The 23182-nt window shown below is 42.9% G+C and overlaps 1 protein-coding gene across 2 annotated transcripts in view; it reads right to left on the bottom strand.

Moving 5' to 3' along the window:
* pik3r3b (phosphoinositide-3-kinase, regulatory subunit 3b (gamma)) overlaps window positions 1-23182 on the bottom strand; it is a 142119-nt gene that overhangs the window by 81380 nt on the left and 37557 nt on the right. For both annotated transcript variants that reach the window (XM_020609032.1, XM_020609033.1), the window contains one exon: window positions 5160-5291. In XM_020609032.1, coding sequence (XP_020464688.1) covers window positions 5160-5291 — 132 coding nt within the window. The remainder of the gene's footprint in view (window positions 1-5159; window positions 5292-23182) is intronic.

The following is a 23182-nucleotide window of genomic DNA, read 5'->3' as shown; positions in this document are numbered from 1 at the left end:
ATCTGCTGCAACCTGGTGGAGGTTGTGCAGGTCACCTCCCTCTGTCTGACCACTGCCGGTCATGGTGACCACCACACTCACACTCCGTTCTCCTCTGCTTGTTATTATGGATTGTGGCTGACCTTGCTGGTCAATAGAGGTCAAGGCTGGAGAGGGAACCAGGCCTGTCCACCTGGTCTTGAGAGACTGAGAGAGTGGATAGAATCTGTGGGGGTCAAGGTGACAGCAGGGAAGGAGGTGGTGAAAAGGACTGGGGTTAACTGGAGCCTGACCACAGGACTGTCTGGAGATAATTCACACTTTTATGACTTTTACTCTGACAAGAAATAGTTACAGTTGCTTCTTTTGTTTTTTTGAACCTAAATAATGGTTACTGCTGCTTTACTACACACAGGAGCAGTAACAGTGAGGATGTGGTTTATTTCACACCCATATCACACAACACTCCAGCAGCTGGTTGAGGCCTTGGACTGTTCTCTCTCTGTGTGTGTGTGTGTGTGTGTGTGTGTGTGTGTGTGTGTGTGTGTGTGTGTGTGTGTGTGTGTCTCCTCCATAGTCCAACATGAAAACTGCAAAAAGAAAACACTCTACTTTGTTTTGGATGTTTATGCTTCTACATCTGTGGAGCACACTGTATATAAATCCCATTAGAAATTTAGTTGTATTCTTGTCATTAGGTGTGAATGAGGTGGAATGTATACCTGCCCCATGATTTTTACATTTAGAAATTCAAAATGTCCAGAAACAGAGCAAACTCTTCCACCTGAAATCTAAAAAGGCAGAAGTGTAACTTCAAATCACAGTGTCACATCTACCTCCCAACTGGCATCATCACTTTCAAGGTTTATGATGCTTTCACACAGGACAACATCACAATCCTCATGCATTTCTTTGAAAATGGCAAAGCCCTGAAAACCAAAGGCTGTGCTCAGGATGCTGCAGGAACAGAAGGGCCGCAGCCACCTGATGACAGAAAATGTAGTTAGTTTGAGGGTTTAAATGAAGTTCGACTCCCTGATGATGCACATGACCTTACATTTTTAGACCAGATTTCATGCTGGTAAAATCTGTCATATTTTTTGGGAAAGTTGAACAGAATTGTGTCTGTGATAATATCACTGCCGGGTCAGTACAGTTTACAGGGTTTTTGTAAAAATCCCTCCAAGACATTTAACTCAATTTTAACAGTGTTGAAGGGGGGAGGGGGATTCCCATGATGAGCTACTGACTGGAAAAATGGATGCAGATCAAACTGAGAAGATGACTGGTCCAACAGAGAGGACGAAGGCCAGAGGAATGATATCAAATGAAAATGAAGGAGAGGGGATTTTAACTGTTACAACATCAACAAATTTCAGTGATTAGGCTAAGACAGGATGAACAGTTACTGTTTTCATATGAAGTCAATTTCACTGATTCCCTCCATATGAGTGTAACCACAGAGACAGCCCCTCAGTGCTCAGTACATAGAGCACAGCCTGTAGAAGAATGACAGTAAACAATGCAACTGACAAATGACTTTTTTCCTGATACTTTGTTTACAGGTGGCAACTGAAATATTTGTTTTGCTAACATGAATTCCTACCAACTTGATATCCATAGCAATGAAGTAAGGATCTTAAACTAAGTAAAAGGATGGTAAATGAGTTGAGTTACTGCTGCTCCATCACTATCGGCTCATTCATCTGCTTCTTTACTAGTGACACCCAACCATTTTCATCCAGGTGGATGGTGTGGCCATCGTAACCTCACACTACTTTACTAATGCCCTCATGCCAAGGCATAAAGCACAGAACTAAATGATGTCTTCAGAGGAAACAGCGAGGGGCAGTCTAGACCAGGGGTGCCCAAACCTTTCTGCCAAAATGAAAATGCGATCCAATAAATTTTGTTCCACTTCATGATTGTGTCCCACTTGTTGTTGATTCTTCACAAAAAATTACAGTTTTATATCTTTATGTTTGAAGCCTGAAATGTGGCAAAAGGTCGCAAAGTTCAAGGGGGCCGAATACTTTCGCAAGGCACTGTAGATCAGTCAGAGTGCTTCTGAGCCTGGTTTTGTTAAGGTTCATTACACTGAAAGTCTGTTCACAAATGTAAGTGCTGCCAAACAGAGATAACATCACCTGTGCATGCTGCCTAATGTTTGGGTACCGTTCTGGTGAGACATGTGTGTAAAAGTCCTTCGGTTTCAGTGACATGAATTTATTCCTCAGCTCTGAATCACAGCCCACACTTGTGCTGAAGGGTTGGGAAAACAGCTCCATGTCACCTGAATTCTTCCTGAAAGCACATTTCAAACTCCAACATTATAAAGAAAATACATTTGACATTTATTTGCTTTAGGAATTTACTCACAAAAATATATTTAGGTTGGGTTTTTGAAATATTGAGCTTGTGAATTTCAGGTAACAAAACTTTAAAAAGTTATAAAATTTCAAAGGACAAGATGGAAGGAAGAGACTGCCGGCTGACCTTATAGGGGTCAGCTGGATCTTGCCAGGCCACTTGGAACATGTGTCTGATCTCCTCTGCCAGCCCAATGCGTGCGCCACTGTTGGCTGCGATGTAGATTCGAGGGATGCCGCTCTCTCGTGCCATCTCTGAGGCTCGCAGGAACAACACGTCCTCCTGGGGCCCGAATGAGCCAATCTTATGTGTGATGTCGTTACTTATGACGATAATCTCACGTCCCGCTGGATATTCTGGAGTACGCAGGGTCATCCGCCATGCCACCATGCCAATCTGGAGAGACAGAGCACATGCAATGTAACAAGAAATACTCAGCATGTTTAAACAATTTTCACTCACTAGTAACGTCATACTCCACATATCATTCTGTTCCTCCACATCACATGATCACATTACCATTAAAATGATGTATTTTGTGCAAGACATTAACTCACCTGCTGACAGATGTCGACACAGTAGCTGCAGTTTTCTCTGAAAGGCCTTTATGTGGTCAAACATCTCCGTAATAATTAGCTGAGAGGCTGATCTGGGAGAAAGCTCTTGCCTGAGCGGGACACACTAGCTTTGCAGCCGTGGATAAGCATTCTTTAACAAAGTCCCCTGTAGAAAATGAACGTCCACTCCTGGCAATTAGAGCTGAAATCTCATAGCTGGCCTGTGTTGCGCTTTCCTGGGCTGACGAGGGTCGTGTGAGCGTGTTTTGTTGTGAGCGAAGTTTAGCTAACAACTCTCGGCTCTTTGTCTTCCGTGCCTCGCCTTTGAACCTTGAGAATGCTGCATGCCTCGTTTCATAGTGCCGGCGGATATTGTACTCTTTTAGCACAACGACAGACTGACCGCAAATTAAGCAGACCGCCTTAGCTTTAATACCCGTAACATAATATTCTTCCTCCCAGGTTCGTTTGACATGCCTTTTGTCTGTGGGCCGCTTGCTACTGCTCCGTTGTTGTTGTTGTTGTTGATGTTGATGATGATGATGATGATGATGATGATGATGATGATGATGATGATGTAGTAGTAGTAGTAGTAGTAGTAGTAGTTGTAGTTCTTCTTCTTCTTCTGCTTCTTTTCTTCTTCTTCTTCTTCTTCTTCTTGTTTTATTGGCGGGTTTCGAGCTGAGCTGGGAGCTGCTTGACCTGACAACTGGGGTGGCATAATAAATTGTGGGGGGCCAAGAAATGTCCCCGCGGGCCAAAACAAATGTTCCGCGGGCCCCACTTTGGGCACCCCTGGTCTAGACTCTCAACATTTGCCCCTTGAGCAAAGACTTTATTTTTCAGGGACCTCTCAATACTATTGTACAACTTATCCTTACGATACAACTAAATTGTTTCAGATCTCACAATCCACCTCACATTATCTCCGAATTCAAAGGGACCCCTTTCTAAATAAGATATCCAATTTCAACAGGCTTACCCTTGGACAACCTCTGCAAAATAAGTGATGCATCTCTTCAAAGTGGTTTGGCCTGACGTAAAATGTTTCCATGAATAAGTAAAATAAAAAAGGGCTGCCACTTAGTGGAAGGAGGACCGAGAGAGAAAAGCATTTACATAACTGAGGGGGCTTTCAGCTGCAGGTCATGCTGAGAAGCGTAGCCAAGTAATATTATGGGGAAGAATTGAAGGGAAGCTGGTGTGAACTTCCTGCAAGCTCAGACCTGAGAAACTCAAATTAGCATGTGCATCACCAACACACTCATCTGTCCATGTGTCTGATTTTGACTCATATACCACCCACACAAAGCACAAAACGACAAATGTCGAGGGAGGGTTCATTAAAAATACATAGGGGCGTGAGAACCCCCTAAAAGCCAGAGAGGGGAGGGCTTGCTGGGCGAGGTAGGCGGCAGGTGAAAGGGTGAACAGGCAGCCCAGCTGAACAGAAAATGAGAAAAGAGCCACACTTCAGCTCAGACAATGTTTCTATTGAATCCTGTCGAGAGAGAAGCAGAAGTCTGTTGTCAATGAAAGGCTGCAGCTTCGTCATCTTTACATCTATATTTGGCAAAAATCTGTCAAATGTCAGGTGTGACAAGTGTCAGCACTCGTACGGAGTGACAGAGGCATAAAAACACCATTAGCTCAGATTTAACTCTGGAGTTTACCAGGCCTGAGCTCACAACCATCAGCAGCCATGGAAATGCTGCCAATACTGCAGCTGTGGCTAGAGCAGACCGTCCCTTAACTGTACAGTTGTCATTTCAGTCCACATGTCAGTGTTCCTGGGCAAGACACTGAACCACAATTTGCCAGTGGCCATTTGGTGTGAATGGGCAAGTATTGTAAAGTGCTTGAGTGTGTAGAAAAGCACTAAATATCTACACTTTCATTTAACTACAGGAAAACTTCAAATCAGTTTTATGTGGCTCAGAGTTGTGTTGGCAGTTTTGCCTCCCAGAAGCGTAACCTTGGCCTCATCTAATTTTATTCTTACAAGTTAAACAATATCATTTTTACATGCTGTGAGAACCACAAACCAAAGTCCCTTCATTGTACCAATCTGGTGGCAGGAATTTGTAAAATCAATATTTGAGAACCTCAACAAAGAAAACACAAATCGAACCTTCATGCCTGGATGTCACTAGAGGCACAGTACGTGCAAAAATATATTACTTTGTGATCTGAGTGAAGTGACCCTTTGTGAATGTTCAGGGTTAACATGAGTGTGTGTGTGCCGTGCTGTACCTTGAGCAGTGTAGACCAGCTCGCTGTAGACTGTGGTGGGGATGATGGGGACGGGCAGGTCCTGCAGGAACCCTCTGAGAGCATCAGTCAGGGAAGCCAGATCGTACTGATCCAGATCCACTGAGAGCAGATCTGAGAGGACAAGAAACAGGTGCTCAGCATTAACATATTTTATAACTTATATAAATTAACAACATTATATTATGATGTCATGTGGTCAGAATTAAAATCCTTCAAAACATATCTGCTGTTGCATATTGATGTGTTTTGTAAATCTCGGGTCTAAGCATAGAGGCGTTACCAACCTAAGGTACAAACACAGGGGCCCAAATAATAAGAAGGCAGTAAGGCTGAGGTGAAATGTGACTGAAAATTCTCACTGGAAAGAAAAAGGTCAAATTTACAAATAATGCTGAAGGAAGTGCCATCACAAACCAACCGTCAAGACAAAGCAAGTGTGTGTGTCGTCAGGCTTTATGTAGGTTGTTTGTATGGGCTCTCAGACACTAGGGAGACTTGGCATCTGTTGTGCCCGGAAGCGCATTGTTATAATCAGTCCACTGGCCTGAAGAACGTAGAATCCATCAGTCTAACACACCATTAACATCTCAACAGCTGCTTGCTAGAGCAAGTAAAATTTTCAAGTTCATTCATTAAGCCAGACTGTGTTAATATTAGCCAGGTGTGTGTGAGTGGTTGGAGGGATGCCTCGCATGACTAGCTCAAGCCTACAAACACTAGAACAGCCACACTTAAAGTCCATTTCCCCAGTGGGAAAGCGCACACACACACCTCCTAACTGGATCTGAAGACTTAAGACTTCACATATCACACACAATAGAGTTTATCTGCAGGCTGTCACCACTGACCGACTCAGACTGGAAGAGATGGTTCGGTTTGGTCCGATCAGTCATCGCATCCAAATCACATCCATAACCAGTACGACATTCTTTATGTGGGTGTCAGGTAGTAGTAACTGACATCCTGTTGGTGCCAACGGAGCCGTCTGACCTGCTAAAAACCTGTGTGGGGGGGGATATTCCTTAATGAAACTATAAAATGCTCGAGTTTGGAGGAGTGCAGTAGCTGGCAGTATCTTAGATTTTTCACAGGTTTCTGGGGGGTCCATAGGTCAGAATCACCAGATTTTCTCTGGAAACAAAGAAGTGTTACAATGAGAACCTAAATATAGGACCAAAATCATCTGAAGTCAATGTGCACACATTATACAAACTGTTAGGTAGCAAGCACTGTAAGCTGAACTGCAATTCAATTCAGTTTTATTTGTACGTACGGCACCAACTCACAACAACAATCATTTCAGGACACTTTACAAAGTCAGGTCTAGACCTTACTATTATTATTATCATTATTATTATTACAGAGGATAAAACCCAACAAATCCCCCTGAGCAGCACTTGGCGACAGCAGGGAGGAAAAACTCCCTTTAATAGAAGAAACCTTGGACAGACCCCGGCTCTGGGGTGAGTGGATAGAGGAGAGAGAAGAGAAAAGAAAAGCAACAAGGTTGTTATGATGCCATGAAATACCGTACTTTCTGGACTATAAGCCGCTACTTTTGTTGCTTCATGCACACACCCTCATCATGGACAACACACGACGAAATGCACATGAAGCCGCTTCTACCACTGTTTTACCAAGACCGCCTGACAAAGGAAGACTACACTACTAATAACCACAATGAGGAAACTATATTATCATCAACACCAATAATAATTAATGACAGAAAAACAATATTATATCAACCTATCTATAAACTTTATCAAAAAGGAACGTCTTAAGTCTAATCTTAAAGGTAGAGAGGGTGTCCGCCTCCCGAACTGAGACTGGGAGTTGGTTCCATAGGAGAGGAGCTTGATAGCTAAAGGCTCTGCCTCCCATTCTATTTTTGTGGACTCTAGGAACCACAAGTAAACCTGCACTCTGAGAGCAAAGTGCTCTGTTAGGATGATAAGGCTCTACGAGGTCTTTAAGATATGATGGAGCCTTGTCATTAAGGGCTTTGTATGTTAGGAGAAGGATTTTAAATTCTATTCTGAATTTTACAGGGAGCCAGTGGAGAGAAGCTAATATGGGAGAGATATGATCTCTCTTGCTAGTTCCTGTCAGTACTCTGGCTGCAGCATTTTGGATTAACTGGAGACTTTTTAGGGAACTATTGGGACATCCTGATAGTAAAGAGTTACAGTAGTCCAGCCTGGAAGTAACAGATGCATGGACCAGATTTTGAGGCAGGATGCTCCTGGTATTGCGCAGGTGAAAGAAGGCAGTTCTAGAGCCTTGGTTTTGTATGAGTTAAAGGACATATCCTGGTCAAAAATGACTCAAAGAGCTACATCATCTAGATTAACTCTATGGTTAGACAGCAGATTTCTAAGGTTTTCAGGCCCACATACAATAGTTTTGGTTTTGTCAGCATTTAAATGTAGAAAATTACAGGTCATGTACAAACTCTACATGAGAAAAATAACCATGGGAATGGATCAGTATAGATGTGACTGGCCAGAGTGTCTCAAGTCTCATGGTCAGTTTTTCCTGGGAAAAGTGGAATACTGTCCCTCAGCCACAGATAAAAAGATGCTGAGTTGTCCAGCCCACATAGACAGTTTACCAGTTTATCCACTGGTAGACAAAACAGCAGATAACAGCAAAGGACAAACCACACGGCACCAGAGGACAGCAAAACTGTCCTCTATCTTCCACCTCAGCCTTCCTCCTCTACTCTACCTCCACTTGTCCTTCCACATTTGTGCTCTTAACCTTCCTCCCCTATCTTTCTCCTGTTAGCCTTTTATCTTCCTACACCAAATCCTGCTCTTTTTGCTTTCTTTTCTGTTTGTTCCTTCACTTCTTTTTCATCCATTGTTCATCTTCCCCTCCCCCACCTCCTGCCTTCTCTGCACCATATACCCACCAGGCCCTGGCTGCTAAATCCTATTGAATTGCATAAACTTAGCCAATTACCACAGGCCAGTAAACCACAGACCATCAATATCAGTGAATGATTTCTTCATGGCACTGAGGCCTGTCTTATAGTGCGGTGATTTGTCTGGGGGATTGGATCATCCTAACACCCAGACTGGGCAAGCTGTGTTGCCATGGGACCCAGGCTCAAGAAAAGATATTAATACCTGTTCTTGTGTGGTTTGGGGTTTGGGGGGTGGGGGGGGGGGGGTATAGCTGCCTGAAACAATAGGATTCCTGAAGAGTAGACTGTAATTTCTTAATTTGAGAGTTTTGTTTTTTATTAGCTTTGGATTTGTGCTGGTGGTGATAACAACAGTGTTAGATTAGTTCACACCTTTGGTACAAATAATTGTGCAGTACTGGCTAATTATGATGCCTGCTACACTTGGTGCAGCCCATGGTGCTTTTCCTTGTTTTCTGACTTATCTACAATATTACAACTGTGAATTATCATCTTAGACGTGACCCAAAGCTCTAAAAATGATGTGAACATATGTTCTAGTATTTCTATGGAGAAGAAACTCGGTTTATACACGTCTCGCAAACTCTCACTCTCAACTCTCACAAGACTGTTTTTTTCTAAGAACATAAAGTATTAGGTGGTAGTTTATGATGGTCATAATCTCCAGGCAGTTGCACGTTGATGTGAGCTTGCCTGACATCCGCCTGTGCCCTCACCATACTGGCAAAATGTTATATTGCTTTGTTTATTATGTGTATTTTCAAAAAGCTTATTTAAAAAAAAAAAAAAAAAAAGACATCCACCAGCGTCATTGTAAAAGCAGAATTTTTCATCTGAACCTGGTTTTGTGGATATATTTTCCTGCTGCTGCATTGTGACCAGAGGATGTGGAGAAGAATATAGGGCCTGAGGTTACTGCATGTCCAGGAATGTTCCTGTAAGGGACTGTACAAGAAGTCGCAGCGACCACCGGTTGGATTTAGCAACCTTGGAGCTTCTTTAAAGGGAGAGATGTTTTCACTACTCAGTGGGACTTAACACTAAGTTTAAAAAACACGTTTCGGTGATGTTATAAAGAATTGTTGTAAGGCTGGAGAAGTTACTATGTCTGCATGATGCCAGTTAAAATATGGGATTTCTCAATTACCTGCTTTGCTTGTTACACATCTCTTTCCATTGGTACATATGCTGTTTATATAAATGGTACCACATGTGATTCAAGTCCAAAGTTTATTCTTGACCTTGGAAACATCTGTCGATAAACAAAAGTTGCTTCCAAGTCAAGATCAACCTTGACCCTCAGTTTTCAAGGCAACGTATACAATTTCATGACAACTCGGCGAACTCCATCTGTTACCTGAAGTCCAGGTTACATGACTGAAAGCACCATAACATCTCCTGCAATAAATGGACCTTGTGGTGAAACAGTTTTCTGAAATAGTTTGTATTATTTATGTGGTAAAAAAGAACATGTTATTTGCTAGATCAAACATATAATGAAAACATCATCCGCATTTTTTTCCAGTTGAACAACCCATTTCTTAAACCAGAAACCAGACCGATACAGCTCTTCAGTCTAACAGCTCCGCCTGGCTGTTAGACTGAAGGCGTTCTGTGGAACTACTTTTCAGTATGTCAGATTCTGTGTGTATTAATAAAGACAATGTACTGACTGGTCATGAGTTAGTTACAGCTTCAAACAGTGAATGGAAAGAGGCAGCAACGGCAAAAACAGCTTGTTTAGCCTGGTTTTGCTGAGACATGACTGTGTCTTTCCCACGCTAGCAGCAAAATGCCACACCTGTTCTGCAGAGATGCACATGATTTCTTTGAAGTCACTGGATTCTTTATTTAGTGCTGGGAAGAATGAGATGGAAACAATCTGGCCGCAAATTAAAAAAACAAGAATTTACTATAGAGGCCTCTCACAGAATGTTAAGAAATCCAAGATGGAAAATGACCAGACACCAACTCAACATCAGCAGCTAGCGCACTGCCTTGTTTACAGCTGACTGTACTGTCAGATTGCCAGCTACAGCTGCTTGTCAAGTCAGCCTGCAGTTAGAGACCACATCATCGAGCTGGCAGTTTATTATTTACAGCAAGCTAAACTGATCTAATCCAGCGGTTGTACAGTAACTCCAGTCTCCAAATGGTCACACAGGTGAACCAGCACTTCTGAGAAACAGTCTGAACACAGACAGAACATCATCACCTTCATGAAGGAGGATTTACTGCTGGACTGTTGGACTAGACTGACTTAGTGTTTGCCAGGTGTTCCTAATAAACTGAACTACTTTCTCATTTGCCTGAAGATAGCATACTGATATACAGTACATTCTGTGTGCTAGTTAGCCAGCCTGAAAATGATCTAAGTAGTACTCCATGCTGTACTGTACCTTCGATCCATCCACTCTGTCTTCTTCTACTGTTCTGTGGAGCCCTTCTTCTGCTTTCTGCTTACACCCCATCCAAGTCTATAACAATCACACAACAATCCATATAAACACAAATCCATTCTTGCGCATGGCCAATTTCCTCTCTACGCTCGATCCTTCATTCAGCTAATCAAGGCTTTGTCTGACAGATGCCAAAAGATGGGCAAATGAAACAAGAGGGCCAATACTCAAGAGCAGAGTTGAGGATAATCCTTTCACAGGATTATTTGGCAGGAATGGTTGATGGGCTTGGATGAGACACGATGGAGTGTTGGAGATAAGACTTTGTGTCTGTGTTTCCTGTTATAAGGTCAAGCAAAGTAATATTTGATTAAAGAAGCAATCGGACCTGAGACTCCTCAGCACAGCTGCAATTAAAAGAAACTATAAATATGTTGATATAATAATAAAAAACTAGAATTACTGCTTTGCGGGTGTAAGCCTCCACCAGCCAGTCAAATTCACAGGTATGGGACAAAAGTGGGGTCACTGACCTTGACCTTTGACCACCAAAATCTAATTCATCTTTGAGCCCAAGTGGACAATTTGCAATTTGAAGAAATTCCCTCAAGGCATTCCTCATCACATTCACAAAAATGGGCCACACGGACGGACAACCCGAAAACATAATGCCTCCGGCCATGGCTATCGCAGGCGCAGAGGCATAAAAACACAAGCAAAAACATTTAATAAATAGGTAACATGGACCCCAGTTCAGGGTTAACTGCCTTCAGTCCCGTGTTTGCAAAAACTGCTGGACATTGTAGCAGCATAAACATGTTGTCAGGCCGCTTCTCACCCACAGTGCTGGGTGTGGCTGTGTAATATTCTCCTCAAACAACACTGAAGACCAACACAGAACACCAACAATAATGATCTGAATGTTTCAATATTAGCATGTGAAGGTTGTCAAATCACAGAAAGAGCTGTAGAAAGATTTCCAGGACCAAAGAAAAGACAAAATGCAAGGCCTGCAGAGGACAGAGAGTGCTCTGTTATCTGTATTAGAATGTACAGGCACATCACATATATAGGAGGTCACATCAGAGACGTAAAAGAGGCTTAATTATCCACTGAAAAGACTTCGTCCCTTCTGAACTAAAGGCTGCCTCGTTCCGCACGTCCTCCAGGGCTGTAACACCCAGAACTGACACAGAAGGAACAGGAACAGTCTGACTGAAGTTGAACTTGAGCCACAGGAAATCTGAAGGACAAACGCCATGCCTGTTCATACACAACGATGGCAGGACAGTTTAATCTGATAAAGCTGCCGGTCCTCACTTTCTGGTCCTCACCTTTTATGGTTCTGGTTAGAATGAGGTTTAGGGTAAGGGTTATAGTTAGGCATTTAGTTTTGATGGTTAAGGTTAGAGTAAGAGGCTCGGAAATGCATTATGTGAATGAGTGTCCTTACAGAGATAGAAGCACAAATGGGTGTGTGTGCACGTGTGCCCTTGCAGCAGCATTCCAATAACAATCTCATTACAGTACAGAAGCTGTGTGATCATCTGCTGTTGCCAGGATTACAGTGCAAATCTCCAGAGCAAAAACTGCAACGTATTCCAGTGGATTCTTGAGAAAGTTGGTGCCATAATCCAACTGCAATGATTAAACTAAAGCAGAGAGAGTGAGAGAGTGATGAAAGCGAAATTAACTGCCCGAGAGTTAGAGTACAACAGAGGTTCTCTGTTAAATCAATGCAGTTTTACGAGGGGAGCAGCAACTTTAAAAAGCAGTTCTCCTGGAAATAAACAACAGTAGGGGTTCTTGAGAAATCCAAAGCTGGTGTGTTATTGTGGAAAAGTATAATTAGACTCATTGTTGCCATGGCAGCAGCAGCAGCCACCATTATTCTGCTTCATACCTGAAATAATTACAGTCAGATGCCAGAATCCGATCTTCACCGCGGTGGGTTACTGTATTTACACAACGTGGGTTTCACAGAGTTAAACTGAGATAATCAGACATAATGCAGCTGAAATGAAAGAAGGCATTATATGTTTTGTCTGCTCATTGTGCCACCATATATATGTTCAGTCTGGATCTACACAAACTATTTGATCTGAACAGGATATCTCTGTAACATCTGCTGTGGAAGGAGATGAGCAGACATGGGGGAAAGGTGAAACTTTCACTGCTCTTACACAGTTAATTAAAGGATCATCTAAAAATAAGGGGAATGTTATAATTCATTCAATTACTGATGGATAATTCCAATTTTCACCCATATGACAGCTACAGTACAGAACTGCAACATGGTTTGTCATATACATGAGCCTTAAACAAACCAGCAGAAATTATTCTGTTTAGGAACTAATTAGCCACAACTGTGAACATATATTCAGAAAACTCTAACTGCAGTTTGATGTTCACTAGAAGGCCGAAACTAATGTGACAGTGAAAATGGAGTTCATGTCTGTCCAGTGGCACAGCACAGAATGCATGGGGCAGAATGAGAAAGAATACATCATCACACGTTGTAGCTTGCAGTGTTTATAGGCATAAAAATAGCTCATTTCTTCCCCTCTAAAAACAAAGCTGCCTCTGGCAGTTTGACCATCCTGTGGACGCCCTTCCTCAGAGGACACAATTAACAAGTAATAGTTTTTCTGATGCCTCGGCTTCTCTCTACATGTTCAGTTCATCATAACATTTGGACAGGAATTGACAAAACTGTATGACTAACATGTTCATTTAGATTTTTTTTTGAGTGCATGATCAGTCCTGTTGAAAGTCAAAGAACAAAAGTAAAACGACAAATGAAACATGAATAAAAGGTTTTGCATCATCTTAAAATAAGTTTATATGCATCACTAAAATATGTGGGAACACAAGTGTGCACCGCTGTCGACCAGCGGTCTGTGTAAGACACATTCATTCTTCACATGACTGCGCCACTGGACTGGCACATCTCTACCACAGCCCTCCCTCCACCGGGGTGCACTGTGAGCCACCAACACCAAACCAACACAGCTGAGGAAATGACCTCAGTCTGCTCCAGTAAACACTGGATTTACAGTTTATATTATTCAGTGTAAAAGTCTTGCATGTCTGTAAATTAACTTGATTTTGTCTTTTAGTTTTAAACATTTGAGTTGATCCAAACGAGAAAAGTCAAAATTCTCTAGTTGTGATATGAACATATTCCACTCACTGGAAGCTGTTTAGCAGAAAAACAGGACAAACATGGTAAAAAAGAACCAGACGGGAGGTTGTTCATGGCCTGTGTGGCTGTTACACATCCTTAAGAGGAGAACAACAGTAGAGCTTCTTATTGCAACAACAAAAAAACCATGGTCTTTGTATTAAATTTATTTATCTACCATCTCGCACACTCACACATCGTCATCTTCCACCGAGGCCTCTATTTTATATCCTCATAAACCAAAATGATCAACCAGCAAACATAAAAACACAGGCAGACCAGTCATGGGTTCACTGTTTTATGGGGAAACACAGGAGGGTGTGTACATTCCTAACAGACTGAGGACTGGGTCGGTGCTGATAGAGTCTGCTGTCCGTCTGTGTGTGTGTGTGTGTGTGTGTGTGTGTGTGTGGTCAAGAAATGTCAAAAGGTTCCTGGTTGTATGGCTCCAGTTTACCAGAGGCTAATTTCAAACCTAACTTCAGCATTTTGTTTTTGCATCTACACAAACATGCAACAATGCTGATTACAGAACACTGGTGGAGAGCACTGAATGTGTAGACGCTGTAGGATCCTCAAGGTGAACCAGGAATCTCAAGCAGCTGAGCACTAGTCAGCTGAGCATTAGACAGACCCTTAAACATGGCTGAACCTCGACAGTAAACCCCTCACTTCCACCTCATACTGAGTAGCAAACATTTGTTCAAATTTGTATTTCCTTAGAACTTTAACATCGCCTTTGTGTCGGTTTAAAAGTAAAGCACTCAGAAAACGTAAACTGGAGCAGCTACATAACCAACACTCGCACGTCTTTGTGCTGGTGGACTAACTGACCCAATAGGAAAATAAAGTGTACCCCTGGGGAATTTTCTCTAACTCACTCTGGGGTGAATATGCTGACAGGAGCATATGACAAACCATAAGGCTATCTCAGGAGGACACAACTAGTAACTAAAGACACTAAACAGTCAGTAGGAGTGACGCGCTGACATACAGAGGGGTTACTGAATATACTGATTGTCTGGAGCGGAGAACAGACTCTGTGTGGTCGTGGCACCAGAAACAGTACAATACTAAATAATATCATCCCCAGGGGAAAAACTAGAGTCCTTACACAAACGGCAGACAGGGAGCAGTTAGAGCACACGTCCTAACATGTAAACAGGGAAGCAGGGCCATGTCCGAGAAGGAAACGAGCGCTGGACAGTGTCAGAGGAATGATTCTCAGCAGCGAGGGGAAGCATGTGACTGGCTTATGAGCTGGGTGACTAATTACAGTACACATGATGGACTGGAGTGCAATGGGACAAAACTGGGGAACTACACAGCTTAGGAACACTGTCACGTAACCCAACACGATTTTAAATTTACTTAGGAGCAGCAAATCTGCTTCGATGAGACCAGTGACATCCTGCTATGGAACAGGTGCACGGTATGAGGTAATGATTGTATGGGGATGTTTTAGAATCTGGAAGGAGGTTTAAACGGCCTGAGTACATACATGCACGAACATTCTGTGTGTGGGTCATGTCTAAAGGGTCGAATGGGAGCTTGATTTAAAAACTGTTCCCCTCTGAACTTCAGCAAGAGAGGAACCGAGAAGAGCACCAGACAGCGATGGAGTTGAACCAGATGGGGAAGAGATGACGGAGAGACGACAACAGTGACAAACATTCATTCCTCCCTGACGTGTACAGCGTGCAGGGTGTGTGTTTGGTACCTGCAGTGATAATCTCTCTGTGAACTCATTGTGTTTCTCGGATGAACACAGTGAAACATTTCCCATCAGTGCTGCTGCGTAGGAGTCTGCTGGTGTGCACGAGTGTGTCTCTGTGTTACTGTATATGACTGCGCTCACCTCTCCGTCTACCCATCTGTCCTTGGCATTCTGCTCACACACACTGTTATCACAACATGGACTCGGAGAGAGGCAACAAAGAGAAATAAAATAATAAAACACAAAGTGAAGGGAGGCACAGACTCTCACACTGGTAGACGAAACAAAGAGGAGAGAGAAAATGAAACCGACTCTGACTGTAGAGAGAGGAAGTTCATCCAAAGGCCAGAATTTAATTAAAGTTGCAGGAGAATCAGCATTAAGGGATAATTTGGCTCCTCTGAAAGAAGCACATTTCTCACACAGATCTGGTTTCACAAACCTCATGCACTGCATCCATGCAAATACAGCACTTTATGTTCCAGGTTTCACTTCAAATACTATGTGATAGGTTTGAAAAGCCACCAATCTGATCTGAGAGAAGCCTTGTCGTTTTTGAGTTGATGCCAAATATGATGGTTCGGTCAAAGAGCAAAACGTCCTGTCACTGAGTCAAGCTTTAAGATGTATAAAAACCAAGGGGCCGAGCTGTGCTTTGGTATCGCTGCTGCAGTTTACACTGAACTACAACTGTAAACTGATTATTTTATCTTTCCTGGTGTATATTACGTAATGTCTGTAGCTTTGGACAGTCTGAAGTGTGGTTCTGATGTTGATCTACAATCCATGTACCCTGCCACACTAGCAGAGTACTTTTTCCATTCTCTACTCAACTACACTGAACTCTACACCTTTGGAAGCACCATCAGTATCCCCCTTCGACCCACCTACCTGTCCCCCTGGATTTATAACTAATAGAGAGCTCTACCTGTACAACCCAACGTGGGTAAAAGCATCTGCAAAGTCTTGGGGACTAGGAAGACGTGACTAAATAAAATATCGGCTTCTTGGTGCATGAGAAAGAAAAATGTAACATAACGCACTGTGGGTGCGTTCGTTTCTCACAGACGGTGGAGCTCCAGGTATCACCTGTGTTGTTCATGTTACAGGGCGACATATGGCAGCGATAAGCATCAAAGACAGGAAGTCAGCATACAGAGAGGAGAGGAGAGGAGAGGAGAGATACTGTCAGACAACACACCAGCACTGTGAAAGAGATGACATCATTCACTGGGATGCTGGGAGCTTGTTCAGTGTGCATGGAGGAGGTGGGGAGAATCGTCTCTGGCTGAGATGTACATTGCTACGTTTAGTCGGCTTTGACTACTGCAACTAGCTGTTCTTTAAAAACCTGGTGACCCCTGATATGGAGGTCTTGATGGGTTTTGTCGACTGATTCTGATGCAACAACTTAAGCTTGTTCTTCCCACATACCTGCCATGCACACTTTCCCTCCCTGTTGTTTCCCAGTATTCAGACAGATGTCAGCGCTGCGCAGCGAGCCGCCTGCACTCACCGACCCGATGTTCACAAAGCGGCAAAAACTTGGATGTCATCCAGAAAAAATAATGAATTTGACTTTTGCCACAACATCACTTACATTTTCAGTTAAAACCGTGTTTCCAGTAGACTACTTTGTACCACTCATAGTTCTACTACACGGCGATCACCATGACAGACAGTGACTGTCACAGTCATAGCTTTCTACAATTACAAATCCTGTCTGGTAAACGGTCCTGTATTGTAAGCTGATATACAGTGTTTGATGGTCCTTTAATTTGCTGAGAAGGATGAATTTCAGTCTCACAGTCAGAGTCACTCCATCTCATCCCCGCAGGCGCCTGCCAATGTATTTCCACTCGGGAGGAGAAGAGATTACATCAGAGTCTCGACGAGATGGATGGGGACGGATGAGGGATGGACGAGGGACAGACAACGTATGTTGTCTGGTCGGAGGACTTTCTGAAAGATGCATACCTTGTGTTTTAGTGAGGCACAGTGAATGTAAACCTTTGTTTGCTTAGAGAGAAACTCGACAGGGCATGTTAAGAAAATCTACCATCACACATATGAAGGTGGTTAACGATAAGATAAAGCGTGATTGCAGGTCTGTGAAAGGACAATTTTGTTTTCCTGCATGAAAGTCAAATGAGCTGCACATCTGTCCTCTGTCCACCCCCCCCTAAATCTTTACTTTCAGTCTCGTGACAAACAAACTATGTCCTGCATTTGTACTGAACCTTGGTACAGGATGTAAACTGTGAGGTGCAGTATCGTCCAGTATGAATCCTCTGGGATAAAACTGAGTAATGTGCGTGCACGTCTTGACCTCAGTTTCTCTCCCTGGTGAAAAAAGTGCAACAAGTAATGAAAAAAAAAAGACTAAACTGGTGCAAAGAGGAGATGATATTCTCTCTCCCTGTTTCCCTCTATGTTGGATGACTTGGAACTTTCTGCATTTAGTGACAGAGAACTGCTCATCTTAAGACACAGACACACCTCTTCAGCCCGAGGCTTTCATCCGTTTCCACCTCACATCCACTGTGCACGAGCGTGCACTCAAGTGCATGTGGCTGCACTTCTTCTCTCCCCAGCTGACTGTAAAAACTCCACCTTCTAATAGGTTATTGACGGGCGCCAGAGGAAGATGATGACATCACCTCTGACCAATAGCGAGGCAGATAGTGACAGACGAGAGGATGGAGGGATGGAGATGGAAGGAAAGGATGGAGAGATGGATGAAAGGAGCGCATTTAATTTGTGTTTTGCTGAACTCAGCGGCTGCTGTCACTGAGGGAGGGGAAGTAAAAGGACGGTGATGAATGAGTGAATAAAAAAGGGGGAAAAGAGACAGAAGATGAGTAGAGACACTGAAGAGTGCACGAAGGAGCCGCACTCAAATAAAAGCTTATTTAATGGTTCCAGGGCTGCATATCGGATGATAGGTTGTTAGCAGCGAGCAGTTAACAGATTGGATGGGAGGATGGGAAGAATGAAAGCATGCCTCCATCTATCTGAACCGAGAGGAGGGCTGGGGAGGGAGGTGAGAGGAGGAGGACAGGGCTCTCATCATGTCTGTTAAAGTTTGAGAAATGAATATGCACAAATAAACGGTTATTGATCATCTATGTGTGTGTATGTGTGTGTGTGGGGGGGGTGAGCAGAGCGAGTTGCGGTGACTGTGTGTTTATATGTACACTGTGTGTTCATGTGTACGTGTGTGTTATGTATGTCAGAGTGTACAGCTTGGATTGAGGACACAGTATATTCTGCTGCAGTCTGAGCCAACATGAGTCATCGTTTCCAAAACAGAAACTGCCCACAAGCTGGTACAGCGTGTGTGTCCCATATATGTGTGTGTGTGTGTGTGTGTGTGTGTGTGTGAACAGCCATGTAATCATCATACACATTCTAACTGGATCAAAATGCACACACAAGACACTGACACACACAAAACCCCAGCAGTGATGAAAACATCCATCTGTCCACTGATTCATACACACACAGCCCTGTTTGTGCATCTCTACTTGTAAGGACCCTCTCTGACAAGACGTACTCACTGTCCCCGTAACACTAAACCTAAAGCTTATTTCCTTAAAGCAGAAACCAAGTCTTAACCCTCTGAAGACATGGACTGAAGAAAATGTCTTCCATTTCTGAAAATCTCCTCACTTTCCAAAATAAATGTGCCAACCATCTAAAAAATGTCCTCGATTTCCAAAATGTCCTTTCTTTCTAAGATGTCACCATTGTCTGAAACACGCTCAGTCTCCTCTGAAGCATTTACTCACTGTCTAATAATGCTCTTACTATGTCCTTATTCTCCAAAATATTCTCAGTGTGCAACAAATGTCCCCACTATCTTAAGTGTCCCTATTTTCCAAAAATGTTCTCGCTGTCCAAAAGGTGTCCACACTTCCCCAAAGTGTCCTCATTAAAAAATGTCCTCTCTGTCCAAAAAACATTATGACTTTGGGATGGTTGAAGGTATTTGTTAAAAGAGAGGACACATAGCAAAATGAGGACATGTTGCAATGTCCTTACAGTCCAAAACATGTCCTCACTAGTCAGAGTGTCTGCACTTTTCACCTTCAAGGTGTAAAGATCAGTTTGGTCCTCACAGAAATAGAAGTACCATCACACAGGCAGAATTACTGGACCAGCACAATGAGCGCTGTGTGGGCACGGCAGAACCAACCAGTTAAATACAGCTAGCTATCACCATGGCAACGCTCGGGCAGTGTACCAATCGGAGGTCAACTTGATGAGGTAATGTTCTCGAAAGCATTCTCGGCCTTTGTCGCTCACACACACTTGCATGCACACACAGTTTAGTGGAGAAATATGGTTTAATTAGACAGGATGTGAGGCTGTACAATGCAACAACCCCCTGTTACATAACACTGTTCCATAACTCATGCAGCACAAACACACAACAGAGACGGGCAAAGCTCTGCAGCAGCTCCCAGGCTCCTCCTGCACAACGGTTCACGTTGCATCACTCTCTAACGATGATCATCAAACATACAAAACCAGTTCTGTAACACACTGCCTGCCATTAATTAGTTACCTCACCTCAAAGTAGAAGGTAACAAGAGACTCAGTGTTTTGTCACTTTTGACCAATGTTCCTGTGATGAGTGATGCAACTCTGACCTACAGCAGGCGGAGCTGCTGCACTAACTCCACTAATGTCACGACATCCAGAGACCAAGGACGTCAGAAAAGAAAACCATAACTGAGACTAGGTTATTAAAAACATATAGAAATGAAAATATTTCACAATAACAACAATGGACCCAGTGGTACTTTTCCTTTTAAATTGTTAAATATTACTATTAAAGGATCTTATTAAATCTAAATGAAATTATTTATCCTGTTATAGTTACAAGGTGGAGCATAAAATCCTCAGGCCTCTAAACTTGTGTCTAAATCTTTCCATGTGATCAAAGTGAAAACATGAGAGAAAGGCTGGTCTAAATCAGGCCAGTTTATTGGAGAAATCTAGCACAGTGTAAAAAGCTTGTGCTCATATCAGTGGTAAAACAGGGGCCGCTATGTGTAAACACGAAGCAGGAAGCCAAAGCCACAGGATTATAACAGTTAGTACCGGTAAAAGTTTTTTTTAGAGATTCAGTGCTCTGGTTGTTAATAGCCCTGGTGCCCTGCGCAACACATCTACAGAGCCCTGCAGATGGCCAGTAACAGGTCATCAGAACCAACAGGGAAGATGTTCAGAGAGCTGTGTGCCGGGTGAGACGACGACATGTGTCTAGTATCTTGTTATGCTGCGTCCCAGATGCATACTTCATGTTAACTCTATACAGTACGTACTTCATACATATTGCCACAGTATACTGTGGAGAAGTTAAGATACTAACAGGAAATGGAACACTCTACAACATGCTTGGTATTTTACAGGCTGATTTCAATGTTTTCAGACCTAAATGAATGATAACGTTGCTGCCATTGGACCAATAAATGAATACGTCAAAGATTTCACTGTGTTTCCACTAGAATTTTACTCCCAGCCACATGGAACAGATTTTAGACTTTCATGTTGGATTTCTAAAATCCTGGCGACAACAGCCAAGGAACGACAGAAAATGATATTCTGATACGTAGCATCAAGACAAAGCCGAAGAGACGTTTCTTTCTTTCTCTTTGGCCTCCCGCTGTCTTTCCTCAGGTCTCCTCACACAGACATCAGACCACCCTGCCTGCCCTCCAACATTCAACAGCCTTTCAGGCCAAACCCTTCCTCCGTGTGTGTTCCTGCAACCTTGCAGCCCGTGTCAGCACAAATCTACCACTGTTTATATATATTCCATAGAAGCTGTCCATGCCAATTAGACCACTTGCTACAGGTGAAGCTGATATGACCGTGGCATATCAGCAGCTGCATCTCTCTGAATTTTCCACCATAGCATGTGTGGGATTTCTCTCATGCAGCACCCATTCTGTCCCAACGTACATGTGGGTGTATGTGTCCAGCCTGTGTGCTACGTTCCTCTGAGTGCCCACATGTCAGCTCCGTTCACTCAGTTACTGTGACTGTGTGGAGATCTTTGGCCCCATGCTCACCTCCCACACCACAGCCCAAGGAAGCCAGGTGCGAGTGTGCGTGCACTAAATTTCTTCTACACTAAATCCAGCTCAATCTACTGAACTGGTTTTGCGGGGTTGATGGATTTTCCGGCAGAAAATTGGTCATGCACTGAGAAAGATTTCCATTATAACAACTGATTTATCCTCATTTTGAGTCTCATGATCCTGATTGTTAAATCAAATGAAAAGATAAAACACATAAAGGGAATTTCCCATTCTCATACAACCTGAATCTGAGCTTTACTGGACTTTATGAGCCAGGAGAGACTGTAAGTAAAAACTCAGCCATCTCCTCCCCAGTAATGGCGTGAAAGTTGATTAAAGAGCAGCAGACATCCTATAAAGCCACGCTCTATTTGCCCAGATAAAGCTCCCCCACTCCAACTGAAACCTATGAGCAAACTTCAAGGAGGATTATTTCTCTCCAAACACTGAAAACAAAACTTGGAGTGTGGATTCCCCTTTGGATCCTCTACAGTGATCACAGGCTGGCAGAGTTGGTGCTTTGTGCAATTTACTGATCTGTTATGCTCTTTTATGGAACTGAAACACAAACAGTGTTTGAAGTGCTACCTCTCAGAGCTGCCAACATGCTGATTTAGTGCCGACTGAACTCGATGTTTGGGGTATCATACCAAACTAACGTCAGACTTTTTTTTTTTTTAATTTCTGACTGAAAAATCTCCTACAGAAAAGCTCCAGTACAGCTCATAGACTGTACAGAGTTCGGACAGCTTGACAGCTCCCAGAAATGAAGCCACCGCAAGTCGATCGCCCCCTGGTGGCTGGTTTCAGTACAGGTCATAAACCCCTCCTCCATGTTAGTCGATGGGACAGGAGCCCAAATAAAAACCAAAAGTACAGATCAGATACGTTCTTCCCAGAGGTCATGTCTGTGATTTTTGGTAGATATTATCACGCTGATGCGTGAACAACTGGTCATTTTTCTGGTAAGGTTGTTTTTAATAAGTTACGTGATGACATTTCAGATGACAGCTTTGATTGGCTGTCACTCCACCGGCAAAAAAAAAAAGGGGCCCCCTGCCATATTCATAATATTTTGTATTAACACTTCTTAGTGGCGTCCCGCCACATCAGAATCTTTTTCACCACAGCAAATGAATATGGCCAATTAATCAATTAACCAAACAGTGAGTGACTCACCCGGGAAGCCTGTAAAAAAACACGGCAAGTCACATTCACAGGTGCAGTTAACCTCTGTTGAGTGAAGCACATGAGAGCAGCGAATGGGGGAGGACTTAATTTATAGCAGCTGCTAATTTAGATCATAGTGCAACTGCCACTGAAATCTAACTAGCCTATATTAATCCATATAATTATTAGAACATGGATTAGGGATGGAAGACTGATCAGGACAGAGGAGGAGAAGAGCGAAGGTAAAGAGAGAAAAATGTTCAGGCAAGAGGAGAGGAGAGAGAGACTGACCAAAAATCTTTAAGTCTGGATTAAAATCCAAAATTACTATGTAAAATAAATTAATTAAATGAACAACTGTAAAGATATTAATCAAAAACATAAATACAACAACATTCACAAAGAAGACTTTCCAGTGAAACCATCCACACATTTAGTGGTAGTGAATACAGCTCTAACCTTAGCAAAGATTTAAAAACTACAGTACTGTTAAATTTATAAAACTGTAACG

The sequence above is a fragment of the Monopterus albus genome, unplaced genomic scaffold (genome assembly GCF_001952655.1).
Source record: "Monopterus albus unplaced genomic scaffold, M_albus_1.0 scaffold98.1, whole genome shotgun sequence".
Lineage (NCBI taxonomy): Eukaryota > Metazoa > Chordata > Actinopteri > Synbranchiformes > Synbranchidae > Monopterus > Monopterus albus.
The sequence above is the reverse complement of the archived record's forward strand: the minus strand, read 5'-3'. Positions and strand labels throughout refer to the sequence as shown.